Source organism: Etheostoma cragini, chromosome 8, assembly GCF_013103735.1.
Source record: "Etheostoma cragini isolate CJK2018 chromosome 8, CSU_Ecrag_1.0, whole genome shotgun sequence".
NCBI classification, from domain to species: domain Eukaryota; kingdom Metazoa; phylum Chordata; class Actinopteri; order Perciformes; family Percidae; genus Etheostoma; species Etheostoma cragini.
In genome coordinates, this window is record NC_048414.1 from 28,730,131 (window position 1) to 28,745,032 (window position 14,902).

At 44.0% G+C, this 14,902-nt stretch overlaps 1 protein-coding gene across 1 annotated transcript in view; it reads left to right on the forward strand.

The window, feature by feature from the left end:
• The first annotated feature begins 2,865 nt into the window (after positions 1-2,865).
• Positions 2,866-14,902, forward strand: part of znrf1 (zinc and ring finger 1) — a 44,105-nt gene continuing 32,068 nt past the window's right edge. Inside the window, exon 1 of the mRNA XM_034878632.1 lies at positions 2,866-3,648. Coding sequence (XP_034734523.1) covers positions 3,255-3,648 — 394 coding nt within the window. The 5' untranslated portion in view covers positions 2,866-3,254. The remainder of the gene's footprint in view (positions 3,649-14,902) is intronic.

The window sequence follows — 14,902 nt, forward strand, 5'->3', positions numbered from 1 at the left end:
GTAAGACAAACTGTACTTGAGAGGGATTGGGTTCTTTCTGAAGGAACACTTGAATAAGCGGTCAGTTTGCTGCCACATCCTGGTTCCGAAATGAGATGAGCCAACTCAGTTTTCAGACTACATTTATATTAACTTAGTCTATATGCATAACGGTTCAGTTCAGGGAATGCTCTGGTGTTGTCTGAAACTCCGTCGGATGTCCCTCTTTTCAGCCGGATGTCCGTCCCTGTCCTCTGTCTCTGTGTTGGTGCTCCAACCTGCGGCGGATTCAGTCCTCAGATCTCTGCAGGGTAAATCCAGACAGCTAGCTAAACTATCTGTCCAATCTGAGGACTATGGTTACCTGGTCCTCAGATCTCTGCAGGGTAAATCCAGACAGCTAGCTAGACTATCTGTCCAATCAGAGTTTTCTGTTGACGACTAAAACAACTTCTGAACGTACACTTGTTCCATCAAAACATCTTCCTTCCTGAGACTATTAAGTAGAGGCACCGGGGCTCTGTCCGGCCACTAAAGCAGAGCATGTTTTTCTCCCATCCAGGAATGCTGTGTGGACTAGCCAGACCTTCCACTATAGTGCTGTGGAGGAAGGTCTGGCAAAGTGAGACTAATATTGACTCGATCCCGTCCTGTCAGTGAAGAAGAATTACTGTGCTGCACCAGCGAGTGTCAGCAGTGCGTCCCCTCAGCTCCCCTTACAGCTGGACAACCATCAGTGTCCTCAGAAGATGGATACAATAAAATGCTGTTAACTCCTTTCTGCCTCTGTTGGCCTGTATATATTGTTGAACATTAAGAATGAAATAACCACTGTAGCCCATGCACGGAGAAACAATAAAATACAGTTAATTCTAAGCAATATTTGAGTTTGTATCCCAGTTACAGACAGTTCACTTCTTTGTCCAACATCTGTCTGAGCTTCAAGCCCCGGTGTTGATCAGTTTAGCTCACCCATATTGTGCTCATTTTTGGGTTCATATTTGGGTTTTGTACTATGCCTGCACTATTTGGGGAAAAATTCAAACACAATTTTCTTTTATTACAATTTTCTGCCACGATTTGTTTCTCACAAAGTAATATTCATTACACACATGAACCATGACAAAACAGATTGTCAGTACCGGCTTGTAAAATTAAATTAAAAATCCTTTTTATTTCAAATGATATCGTGAACAGAGTGAATTGAAATTGCAATTAATCATGCATGCTTAGTTTCTACTAGAACCTATTTAAATGTTCATTCTTCAAAAAACACATTTCACTCATAGTGTCTGTCTGAACATACCTGCACATACTCACACACACACACACACACACACACACAAGCTCAGGATTAGACCAAATAATCCTGAACTAAATGGGAGCCAGTAATCCCAATAATTTAGCATATGGTGGAACAATCTGTGTATAATTTGGTAATGACAACAATATGCTGGCTAAAGGGCTGACACTGGGAGAGTAAAGGAGGACCATGGGAAATTAGAAAAGAACAGGTAGCTGTGGGCTATATCCTCAAATAACAGATGAATTCTGGATAAACCCAATGGAGGGGAGTCCCTTACCCTTTAGATATGTCACGGTCCCCAACCTTATAGTAAACTACATGTGGACATGTATTGAACAGTTAGAATAGAACAAGAAAACAGCGCTAATGAACCTACCTTCTTCCCAAATGATACTTTGATCTAGGTGAATGATCCTACCTCCAAACTGGGTTTGGAGGCAGTTATGCAGACTCTTGACAGATTGTCTCCTTGGTAACCAGAGGCTGTACAAAGCGAGAACAAACACAAAATCAGATTGGAAAAACCAGACTTGAGTGTTACATTTCCTCATAATCCTCATGGGATTTTTAGATATAGTCTAGCCCAACTTCTCCTGATATGTGTGCTTGTCTTTTCTCTTAATCAAAAAATATTGTTTTGCAAAAAAAAGTCAATTTAAGATTTGGGGGCCATGCCTGGTGCCCCCTGCCACTCCTGAGATCTTCAACAGGGGCTCCGGGACCCCTAGGGGGTCCTCAGAGTCAATTCAGGGGGGCCACCAAAAATATAGTTAATTTATTTTCAAAATTTAAAAAGTAGTAACATGAATCCAACATATTATTAGCAAATATAGCCTATTTCCCAACTGCTGGTCGGGGTAGTCACACAGATGTGTTCCAGATGTAGGCCTATGTTTAATATTAAAACAGGCTCTATAAAACCATGCTAACAATTATTAAGCTATTTAAATAGCTTAGTATTCTAGGTAAAAAAGGAATGTAAAGGTTTTGGACTGGTTGCAGGCCCAATTTAATATGCAACTTAATTTTATTAAATATATGTAGTAGCCTAGGCTAGCTCTCTTTCAGTTAAGGGGTCCTTCGGCTTTATGACATTGAAGACCCCTTCTTTAAGGCATAGCCTACACTGCAGATCATTTCCAAACCCATTCCCCTTGATTGGAAATTAAAGCAAAGTGTATTCTCCTTGTCCCAGAAGGCTCCTGTCTCATGTCCTGTCTGTATGTATGATCCGGGCCTGCGCACTGAGCGCCTCCATTGTCTGGCCAGCAGCGGCGGCGGCGGCGGAGCGGACAGTAGGCGACAGAAGCGCCGATCTAAGAGCAGGGGAGCGGCTTCACTGTGACCCCGATCTCCGAGAAAATAAGCGACCTCTCGTTGGAGATCACCGGAACGGACAGACGGAGCGGAAGGCGACGTCATTTCTTTCTACCCGAAGGCAGACCGTCGTTTTTGGCGGTCAGACAGACAGCAACAGTTGTCACGATGTCTGAGATCGGATGAGCCGAGAGCAGCGGAGTGCACATTGCGGCGCTGCTGTGATTCAGGCCGGGCGCGAAAAACGTGTTGCTGCCGCGTCCCGCCTGCGATGATACAGCCGTTTTAACCACCTGGGACAGCGAGAGGGGAGCGTGGTGTATATCAGTGTGTCATTCTGGGCTTACGGCGTCATTCAGCTCGCCAGCAACCCCCCCGGTTGTGTCGAGGTTTTGTCTGCGGGTGAGGTGAATCCAGACGTCAGGGCGGGCTCATGTTCCGCTCATCAGCGAAACGGGCTGTTGCGTCTGCGGAGAGTCAGAGCTGACGAGCCGGCCGAGACACACGGAGAGGCAGGCAGGCAAGCCGAGAGACAGACAGGAGCGAGGGGAGGGGGCGACAGCCTGTTTCGGCTCTCTCGACCCTTTGCGGATCGAGCCGAGCCCCCTCCGGTTTCCACCCAGAACCCCCACCCATTTGTTTCCCACTTTGGATGGGGGGAAAGCAGAGCACGGCGGGGCGGCCCCGGGGTGCTTTTCCCGGTGTCTCTACGGATGACAGCGCGGTGCCACCGTCGGCCCACTTCGGCCACTACCGGCCGAGTGGCACCATGGGCCTGCGAAGCCGCTCGGTGAGCTCCGTGGCTGGGATGGGCATCGAGCACAGCCCCGCCGTGCCCTTCGGGTTCTATACTCCCAGAGGGACAGACTCGGATCGAGCTGGAGGAGGGTCAGGGGGCACTACCACCGCCCCCCACGGTACGGGCTACCAGGACACTGGGGGTGGGGGGCACCACACGGACGGGGTGCTCTATCTGGGATCTCGGGGGTCGCTGGCTGACACCTTGCCCCTGCACATTGCACCCCGCTGGTTCAGCGCGCACAGCGGTAAGGGCGTTCTACTCTCTGCACACACACACACACACACACACACACACACACACACACACACACTGATACCCATCAAGCAGGATTTGAGTGACACTCAAATGTTCAAATAAATCAAATAAAGCCTCCATTCCTCTATACAATTCACCTACAATCATGCACACCTTGTTTGCCTGCAGGTAGGAATGACACCAATTCAGTGCCATTACATTTATTTGCTATGAAGGGAAGTGAGCTCTGCCTGAAGATGTTGAAAAGGCACCTTTAGGCTTAAAAAGAACAAGCTTACCTGTGTGTAAAACATATGTTTCCCACCGGTTCTTCCGCTGTGTTGGCAGAGGTGGGTGTGCTGTACAACAGCCTATGGCCCATACCAGCAGAAATTAGTGGTGGCATAGGACAGATTTGTAACGCTTTACATTTGACATTTTCAGCAGGACACTGTCTGAAATTAAATTCTTAATCTTCTGGAAAAAAGTCAATACACTCACATTAAGGTGCTGTTAAGAGGTTATTTAATCAATTGAGGAAAAAGATATTTTTGCTTTGCCTGCGTGTCTGGGAAATGGGATTTGGTGAACATAACATTGCAGGGTTCTCTCCGACTTGACTGTCTGCATAGGTCATTCCTTGTTGTGTGAAATGACACTAATACGCCTGTTGCCAAATCTGGCTGAGTCAATTAGCCCGGCGATTAGAGTGGAGGATGAGAGGGAGGGAGGCGAGACGCGAGAAGGAAGGAGGAAAAGAGATGGAGGGTGAGGCAGGGAAGTGAAAAAGAAGAAGGGAGGATGTGGGGGGGGGGTCGTTTATGCTTATCAATCGGCTTAACACTGCCTACACAATATTTTTCTGTGAGTGACTGAACCTGTCAGGCACATACACCTTCACCTGTACACACACACACACACACACACACACACACACACACACACACACACACACACAAATGAACAACATGGCCACAGCTGGTTCCCTTCCAAATTCACACTGCAATAAAGAAGATTATAGACACTCTTTATTCTCTATATCTGTTACCCACACTTGCACACACGCACACACACACACACACCAGACACACAAACACACACACACACACACACACACACACACCCAGCAGGTTCAGCCAGGTCCCCAGGCTCTCATTACCAAAGCCCTGACCGGCTCAGAGAAGAATTGCACGTTGGACGTCAACATCTCTGCTGTTTTTCTCTGCCTACATCGCCTAGCGACTCCGACGTGCTTTCATATCCGTGGGAGGAGATAACAGAGTCGGGGTGTTGAAAGAGAGGCCTTCAGGAAATAGTAAATAATCAGGAAACACCAAATGTTCATGAATAAATCACATTGTTGAATCAAAGCAGCACTGTAGCAAAGTTATAGTCTGGTAAAGCATCATCAATGATTACTTTTTAACCACATTATACATATTAGAAACGTGTAAGACTGTAAACTGTTTAGGACTGAGTTCTCTGCCCAGCGTTGTTTGGGCGGTCTGAAATCCTGGTTTGATGACACGCTGGTTTCATCCTCAACCATTGCCAAGTGCTCCAGGCTTTGAAACAAATGAAACATAGCAGACAGTGGAATTGCAACTCCCGGCCCGTCACATGATGCCCCCTGGCTCCAAATGACGTTTTCCCGTCTATAGCAGAAGACACGCCTGTAAAAGACTGGAACACCTTATAATTAGAGATGGTTTAATACAATATTTTGCTTCCTGATACCGTTTCTGATACATGAACTTGTGTATCGCCTGATTCCGAGTACTGGTCTGACACCAGTGTCTCATATGTTTTATCATGTTTTAACAGCTGTATACTACTATTCCTTGTATGGGTGTGACATGATTTATCTTTGTTGGTCTGGCTCAGGTTCAACTCTTTGGGAAACATGAACAAACACAAACAGTGAACAGAACTTTCTTTCTTAATGCAATTTGGCAGAAAAAGAACATAAATAAACTACTTTAACATAGATTTTCTTAAGGTTTTATTACGTGGTATCAGATTGGGATATGAACTCCAGGACTTCCCGATACCGATACCAGCGTCTTAGGTATCGGAGGCTATATGGATACTGGTATCGGTATCGTAAATGAACTTAGTTTGAGACCTTCTCTTTGTTTCTGTCGGGACCAAACTCTCCCGAGATCTGGCAACACAGAGAACGTCAGCTAACATCCCTCACAAAACTAATCTCTGTGAGGCTGAGTATGTCTTTTATCTGTGTGTAAATGTAAATCGTTAGCAAAAGAAAATAACAAATTATACAAGTATAGAGTTTAATCCATCCAAACGATATTCAGTACACGTTCAAAAAGAGGCCACGCCCCTAAAGGAGAGAGGAAGTGTGTGCCGTGTCACACCATTCTTGCTGCTTGAAAATCTTTAGTTTAGAGGATCTTTGACATTTCTAAAAGGTGGTATCAGGTGTGGTAGAATCGGAGTAATTCTGTTACTACACAGACCGATGCCTGCTGCTGGCATCAGTATCAGTGCATCCCTGGTCTAACGTGTGTGATGAAGGTTAAAATGTCACATCTTTAATGGTGTAATAAAAGATTGGTTGAACTTTAAGGCAGTTTGCCGTTTCCATCCATTTCGACCTCTGCTCCAACCTTTTATTTCACTTGTAACTCCAGCAGAAATGTTCCTCTCTCGGGGGTTTCTGGTGGTGAATGGCATCTCTCTGGAAACCGGGCTGCCGTAGGCTGCATTTACAACTATAATAAAAAAAATAAAACAACTTTTTTATTTCAGGAAAACCCCAACGGGGTGCCGGTGCAAAGGGCTCCAGCAAGAAAACCCATGAAGTATGTCAAAAAGAGTTCATCTTAGGGCTGGGCGATATGGAGGAAATCAAATATCACGATATTCTTGACCAAATACCTTGATGTTGACAATATTGTAGGATTGACTATTGGTGCTTTAACCAAATATTGTTGACACAATGAGATATTGATATAGAATCATCAGAAAAGTGTGTAAAGGCAAATAAAAGAACAGCTAGAACAGTCTGGTAAGTTCAATCAATTTACTGTAATGCAGCCTTCAAAACCAGTCAAAGACAACACTTCATATAGTACGATTTTACGATATCCAACATCTAAGACGATACCTAGTCTCATATCACGATATCGATATAATATCAATATATTGCCCAGCCTTAGTTCATCTTGGTTTAACTTCAGCTAGCGCACAGAGCCTCGTTACCTGGGAAGGAAGTGAAGGTACAGGACAGCTAGCAGCAGAACTTTGGACCCTCTAAACTCCAGTCTAGTTTAGTCTAGCGCTGAATTGAAAAAAAAAAAATCAAATTGCGATTAATTCTGCCGGATATTGCAATTGCTGTTGGATTCGAAAAGTTTAGCTAAAGTTCAATATTCACCGTGTAACAGATTGAACATTATGACATGAATTGCCAGATGTAGGTGTTATGTAATATTGTCCGTCAAACAAAGAACATTCACCACAAAAGCTGAAGTTATGATAATAATAAAACAATTCCAATAAAAAAATAGCAGTACTTTCCTGTAAACTGACATTTCTGATATGCCTCAGTTCAAAAGCAGTGTTGACATATGGCACCATTTACCATCAGGTTAAATCAAAAGTCCACTGAGAGGAAGACATTATTGAATCTGGGATTTGTAACATTATTCCAGCATTTATCATGTAAATAAACTGTAATTATAACAGAATTCACATTTGATTAATCGGGGTCTTCTTACGGACTAGCTACGCACAGCTTCTTTCACATCGGGAATTTGATTAGAAAACGCTGACTCGAGTCCTGGTTCTCTCCATGGCTGATCCGTCCTCGTTGCAGTGGTCCATTCGAACCCTGCAGCTTCTCAGTGTGCGTGTCCGTTTCAGAGCAAAGGAACCAGAGCGAGGCCTAGTTGAGAGGAAGGCTTCTCAAAACACTTCCAACCCAAATCTGTTGGGACTGCTGCAGCTGTGTTCCCATCCAGTTCTAGGACAGTCTGAGAGGAACTCAACATTTACTGAACAAAAAACAAAAAGACAAATGATTAACGCATCGCTTTTGTTTTTGCCCCCATTTTTCACGAGCTAAACTCAAAGATCTAAGACTTTTCTATGTACAGAAACGTCTTATTTCTCTTAAATGTTATTAACAAATCTGTCTAATTCTGTGTTAGTGAGCACTTCTCCTTTGCCGAGGTCATCCATCCACCTTACAGGTGTGGCATTTCAAGATGCTGATTAGACAACATGATTATTGCACAGGTGTGCTTAGGCTGGCCACAATAGAAGACCACTCGGATATGTTCAGTTTTACTGTGGGGGGGTCCTGAAAACCAGTCAGCATCTAGTGTCAGGGTTAGGGTTACACCGTGAAGAGAACTCCTCTCCAAAGTGCCAGATGGCATTGAATGTGAGTATTTGCCCACTGAAGTTGGTTACGATGACAAACTGCAGAGAGAGAGAGAGAGAGAGAGAGAGAGAGAGAGAGAGAGAGTAACCCAGTAATCAAGAAATAGTTAGAAAAATACAGGACCATCTTCGGGATCTGATGCTCAGCTTGTAAAGCCCACAAAGAGGAAATCAGGTTCCCTGCTTTGTTGTCGTACCATCTTACATCGATGTTGTTTTCCTGGTTTGTCCTGAAGTCCCTTGACCCGCTTCCATTTTGCTTCAGTTGTTTTTCATCCCTCATGGTGTGGTCTCTCCCCCCGTTCATCCGGACTGTGCCATAAGAGTGGATTCCTGTCCCTTTTAGGTGTTGCACCGGGGGACCTGACGTAAAGTTAGGGCTGGGCGCTATGGAGAAAATCAAATATAATATTTTTGACCAAATACCTTGAAATTGATACCGCAACGATACTGTAGTGTTGACATCTGGTGCTTTCACTAAATATTTACACAATGAGAGTTTGAAACCCCAGTTTTGAGGTTTTGATGTAGATGTGAAGATGAGATTTTCCCCTGAATGGCACTAAAAACTCACCAACTGCATGGCATTCTTCATGAGAAACTGCTTTTGTGACCGTGGCCTGAGCTTCCACAGTTCATCAGACACACTGAGGTGGTCCTGAAATTGAACCAGTGTCAGAAAGTTCAGAAACAGGACATCACAAACCGCGGGGAGCTTTGTCTCCATCTTCCAATAGGATCTAACGCAGGACATCTGGACTAGTCCCGGATGCACGGCCCTGCCTAGAACCTGCTCCATCTCTTTTTGACAGTTGTGTTTACTGACCTTTCTGTTACTTGTACACTGTCAGGTCTGTTTGTTCTGTAGTGACCTGTAACATTTCACCAGTGACAAAATGTTTGAAATACATGTATGGTGTCCAGTCAAACTTGTCCTCGACAGATGAAGCTTGATATTTTTTTCCCTCCATCTGTTTTCTTTCCTTTTGGCGTTGCCCTTCGTTGACTCCTTTCTGATTGTGTCCTGTGTTGTTGTTGGGACCTCCATGCTTGTCTGGGCTCCACTTTCATCTTGATAGTCTTCCTCTTGTAGTGGAATTTATTTATTCAAGACAGGGACAGCGCACAATAAAACATTAATCTTGTATAACAAGAGAATATGTGTTGTGCCAGGTTCTAGCAGATTGCTGTTTTCCACCTGTAGTCCCCGGGCAGGTTGATGGACAAAGAGATAGGACATTAGTATAGAGAAAGAAAGTTCTTCCTCCTCATCATCCTCACCATCATCTTCCCCTCACCGCTCCATGTCAGTTGCATTGCTATCTGCTATCATGCCACTGTACTTCCTTTTTCCTCTCTTCTTCCTCTAGTCTTCTTGACATCATATACAGATGGCGAAAAGTACAATATCAAGCTCCATCTGTCAGTTTCATTGCATGTCTTGATGAAGGTGCAGAGGACTGGTTTGACTGGACACCGTACACAACTAAATCACATAATTAATGCAACCTAATCATGACGTCTCCCGGACAGTTTTCATAGCAGAAAGCTGCTAGCAGCCAGGCTAAAGCTAATTCTAGTTACGACTCTGGAAACCTAACACTAATCTACAATAAAGGTCTGGGTCTGATATAACCTGATTTACTTTGATTGGATTGTTCTGGGATGCACATTTTGTTGCTAGGGCACGTGCAGGTCTGCATGCACAACCAACCACAATCAGTGTTGATCAATTTATCAAACAAGCAGGCGCCGCTAGTTGATAAAGTATTGATGGTTCGCCGGACGGCACCATTTTCTAAACATGGCCATACTGAGAAATACAGAAATAGTTTTATAGAGTCGATAGTCTTCATTTGGCGATGGCTTGGATGTAACAGACGTTGTTTAATATAAAGAAGTTACGCAATAAAGCTTTAACTTGTGTACATGTAGTAATAATATGTCGGAGTTACATTGGACCTTGACAACAGAGACAGACAGAGACATTTTGTAAACACTGCCGCCCCGGTTTTGGTTTGAAAACACGGAGACCTGTGGAGACGGTGATGACTCCAGTTAGTCCTGTCGGTTAGGTAGGCTCACAGACCTTCAGTAACAGTTCCCCCTTGTCCTCGGCTCAAGCCATAGACAGAAAAACTTGGTAGTGTGGATGCAACCTAAGAGTCTCACATTCACAAAGTTTTTGCTGTTGATGTAGGGAGGGATTGTTATTGACGGAGTTACCCGCTGCAGTACACCCAGACACGCGCTGCATTCTTAAATGGCTTCTACAAGACACTCTTCGCTGTACTAAAACACCTGCCTGCCCGGTAAAATGGCTGTTAATCAGTCAGGCCACAGGTGCCTCTACCCCGGTTTACCCTTGGGAGGTGTGTGTGTGTGTTTGTGTTTGTGTTTGTGTGTGTGTGTGTGTGTGTGTGTGTGTGTGTGTGTGTGTGTGTGTGTGTGTGTGTGTGTGTGTGTGTGTGTGTGTGTGTGCGTGTGTGAACAAGACACAAAAAGGGAGGGGGAGGAAGGACAAAGAAGACTCAAAATCATCGTCACAAGAGAGAACAGATTGTCACTTTGAAATTCAAGACAAAGGTTGGTGGTGATGCATAAGTGTGTATGTCTGTGTGTGTGTGTGTGTGTGTGCGTGTGTATGGATGAACTTGTATTAAGATGTTAGGAGATGCGTGTACTAGGTTAATATCAATCACGACACGGACCATAACATCCTGCAATTGCGTTTGTAATGTAGCCTTATGTGCTCTCTCCTTGACATTGCATCCTTGCAGCCTCTTGTCACACACACACACACACACACGCAGACACGCAGTAGTCGAGGTGCTGCTTCCTCCCATCCGTCTTTTGTCTGTAGCAGGTAGAAGGGGTGCATCACAGTAACTGGCTGTTGCCATTCAGGAACATGAGTGGGTTTGAAGAGGTCATTCATGTTTTTACAACGTCTCACTGGACGTCTTATCCCAGCATATATGGCCGCTTGCATCTGTGTGAATCAGACCTCACGGACAGGAAGTGTTGTGTCTGCGATTGATAGTGCATATCCATTAATAATGATAATAATAATAAGCACCATAGCTGCATGGGATTCATGAACTGATTCAAAGCTAGAGTCCTGTGACTCCTGTACTGGTAATTAGTACACCGCTGCGGTGGTGTGTTTTCGGCGTTAAGTTGCTAGACGCTCCACTGTGTGAACTGTGTGAACTGTGTGTGAACTGTGTGAACTGTGTTCACCCGCTAGTTGTTTGTCTTTCGGTTGGTTGCTGGGAAGGTAGCGTACAGTAGGTTTAATATTTTACAGTGGTTGAATGTAACTAAGTACTGTACTTAAGTACTGCGGGTGGCCGAGCAGTCGCCCACCAATCAGAAGGTTGGTGGTCTGATCCCTGGCCCTGCAGGCCCATGTGTCTTTGGGCAAGGCATTGAGCCCCAAATTGCTCCCGATGCTGCACCATAGGTGTGTAAATGTGTGTGAGTGTGTATCTGATGAGCAGGTGTGTAAATGTGTGTGAGTGTGTATCTGATGAGCAGGTGTGTAGATGTGTGTGAGTGTGTATCTGATGAGCAGGTGTGTAAATGTGTGTGAGTGTGTATCTGATGAGCAGGTGTGTAGATGTGTGTGAGTGTGTATCTGATGAGCAGGGGGCCCCTTGGACGGCAGCCTTGGCCACAGTGTGTGAATGTGTGTGAATGTGTGTGAATGTGTGTGAATGTGTGTGAATGGTTCCTGGACTATGTAGGACAGCTTTGAGTAGTTGTTAAGACTTGAAAAGCATTTTGTGAATACTGGCCTACAAGTCCAGCTGAAATGATTGGACCATTTAACACTAAATAGATTGACAAAACAGATTTGATCGTCCATTTTCCAAAATGTGAGGACTTTTCTACATTAAGTACTTTTACTTTGACATTGTCCTGATTACACTTACAGGACCACTCAGGACCATTACATACTTACAGTAAGTAGCATTTTTAATGTGTAACTTTTACTTGTAACAGTATACAGTACTGTATTTTTACAGTGTGGTGTTAGTACTTTTACTTGAGTAAAGGATCTGAAAACTTCTTCCACCACTGGTTCTGAAAACACATTGACGCAAGGCCTGAATGAACTGTATGCACAGGGACTATTTTACTACATTTCATACATTGATAAATGATGAGTACAGCTTTCAGTCTGGAACTGGTTTCTGAGGACTAAAACGTTTCGATTACACACAAACAACAAAACACCCAGAGTGAATTATTAAAACTATTTAAAGAAAGTCTAACTACTTGGCATTTTCACAAACTTTGTTTATAACCTAGGAGGTTAGTTTAGTAGAAGTTGATGTTTCCAGAACAGAGAAAAGAGTGAGTGGGCGTGCCAAACAGCTATTGAGCCATGCCAGTGGGAGCACAGCAACATGTTTGTTGGCTTAAACTTCTTTATTGATTTACCAGATTGACAAATCAGTGCTTGGTTGAAACAATGTGTAGGGGTGTACAATTATCCTGTATGTTAACATTCTTCATAAGGTTCATTAATATGCACTTTCCCTTTTTGAAAAAAATAAACTTAGACTCACTACAAAACTTTTACAATTTAAAAAAAAAAAAAAACATGTTTCACAACATTATCTTTTTGCTCCTTTCTTGGTCTTTTGTGCCAAAGGTTGTGTAATTCTTAATTGCTGTGATTGGTCCTAATTGTTCAAATCTGCTGTCGGTGAGAAGTATGAAGGGCTGGACAGTTTGAACCTGGAGACCCTGCAGTTTATATGTCAAAGAACAGACAGATGAATGGGCAGAGAGAGACAAAGAGAGAGAGAGAGAGAGAGAGAGAGAGATTTATTGGGGAAGGTCCAAACATTTGGACACATTCAATGCCTTGGCAACATTGTCATTGAAACTTTCATGCCAATAAAGCCCATTAAATTGCATTGAATTGAGAGAGAGAGAGAGAGAGAGTAGAATAAATGTGCTCATTGTGGTGGAGTATCAGTGTGATGTAACTGAAGGACGAAGCAGAATGTGAAGGGGAATCAACTTTATTTTTTGAAATAAGGCCCAAACTAAACGTATTCAGCCAGTGATTCTCCACTCCTCAACTACAGATTATATGATCGGATTTTAAAATATGACTCCACATGATGCTTAGGAGGAATATATAAGGTGATGCTGTGTGATGTGTGAATACTAGCAGTCTACTGGAAAGCCCAATATGACCCACATGAAGCCCAGCTGGTTCCTATGAACCTTTTATGATTTTAATGTCATCTACAGGTCTAGTAGATGCATCTCTACTGCAGCCCTGCAAACTGTGGGCTGGTGGGTTTGTGTACAAAAACCAAAGCAACGCACAGAGCTGCAAAGCCATAAACCTGCAAAGGCCGTCACAAACTGTAATAAGAACCCTGATTGGGCCGCATATTCTGAATGTATGTGTATGTATGTATATTCTGCGTGTATAACCTGAATTTCCCACAATCAGAAAATGTTACATTTGAAAACAAAAACAAAAAAAACATCTTTTAACCTTAACAAAGTGCTTTTAGGCTGCACCCTTATGACACCAAAGGGTCCCGGGGACAAACTGACTAAGAGGTCCTGACCACGCACCAATTATTTGACGAGTTGGAAATAAGAATGTGTTGGAACGACAGACAGACAGATTTTTTTGGATTTTTCCTCCATCACGTTGAAAAGCGACGCTGGGTCAGGTACCTTTGCTGTTTGTTATTGACACAAAAAGTCTCCTTTGGCGTCTTATTTAGAAGCGCTTGGTTGGGGCTACTGGGGGCCCCTTTGGACTCTCTGGTTCAGAATGTACGTTTAACGGCACAAGCATGGGACAGTTAGGTTTAGACAAAGATTGTGCATTTGATACAGAGCTTATCTATCAATAACAGATGCTGAGAGCCACTGACCAAGCGTCAGTACTTTACGAGTTGGATAGAGGCACAGACAGGTTAGATCCTCCCCCAACACAAACAACTGACTTTACTGTAGAGCTCAGTCAACCACAGTCATCCCTCAGACCCATGGGCCTCCCCTCCGCCTTCCTGCCACTTTATTGACGAGACCTTTCTATGCAGCATCAGTGATTAATCAATGAAGCATTCACACCCTTTCTGATCAACAGGTTTGGTCTCTGCCCACCTTGGCTGGGAACTCCCCAGTGGTGCTTTTTAAGTGAAAAGCAATTTCAACGCTCAGTTACATTTCAATGGTACAGAACAGAGAAGAATAGACCTTGACGCAGCTTCTGCACACAGAGGCCTTTTTAGATGAAAAATCACACAAGTCCCAGCAGCACAACTGGTGCCATCACGCGGCTCCATTTGCAACGTGCTTCAGCAGTAGTCATGGGTCAGTTCACAAATCAATGGTTCATCAACAATACTTTTAAGCGGACAAGTTGTATGAGTTCATCGCTGGACCTCAGTCAGATTTTCAAATCAGATAAAGCTCCATGGTTGGACCGCAACTTTACACATTTGAAACAATAAAGCAAGTACTCAAGACAAAGACAGTTCAATCTTAGAGGTCACTGTTGAAGATGTGAACTGAACAAGCTGCTCAGCCGCTGCAGGGTGAGCAGCAACGAGGACTCCATGCATGTAACAGTCACAACTTACAGGCTACCTGAAGTGAGCCATGGTTATCAGGCATAGCAGTCTATAGTAACATTAAAACTGAAATAGATTTTTATCAATAAATCATAATGTTCACATTAAATAGCTGCCCGCATCGTAACTCGGCCCCCCTCCATCCACCACATCACCGCTGTCCTCCAACAGTTCCACTGGCTCCCGGTCCAGTTCCGTATCCAATTCAAAGTCCTCCTGTTTGCATTCAAAGCC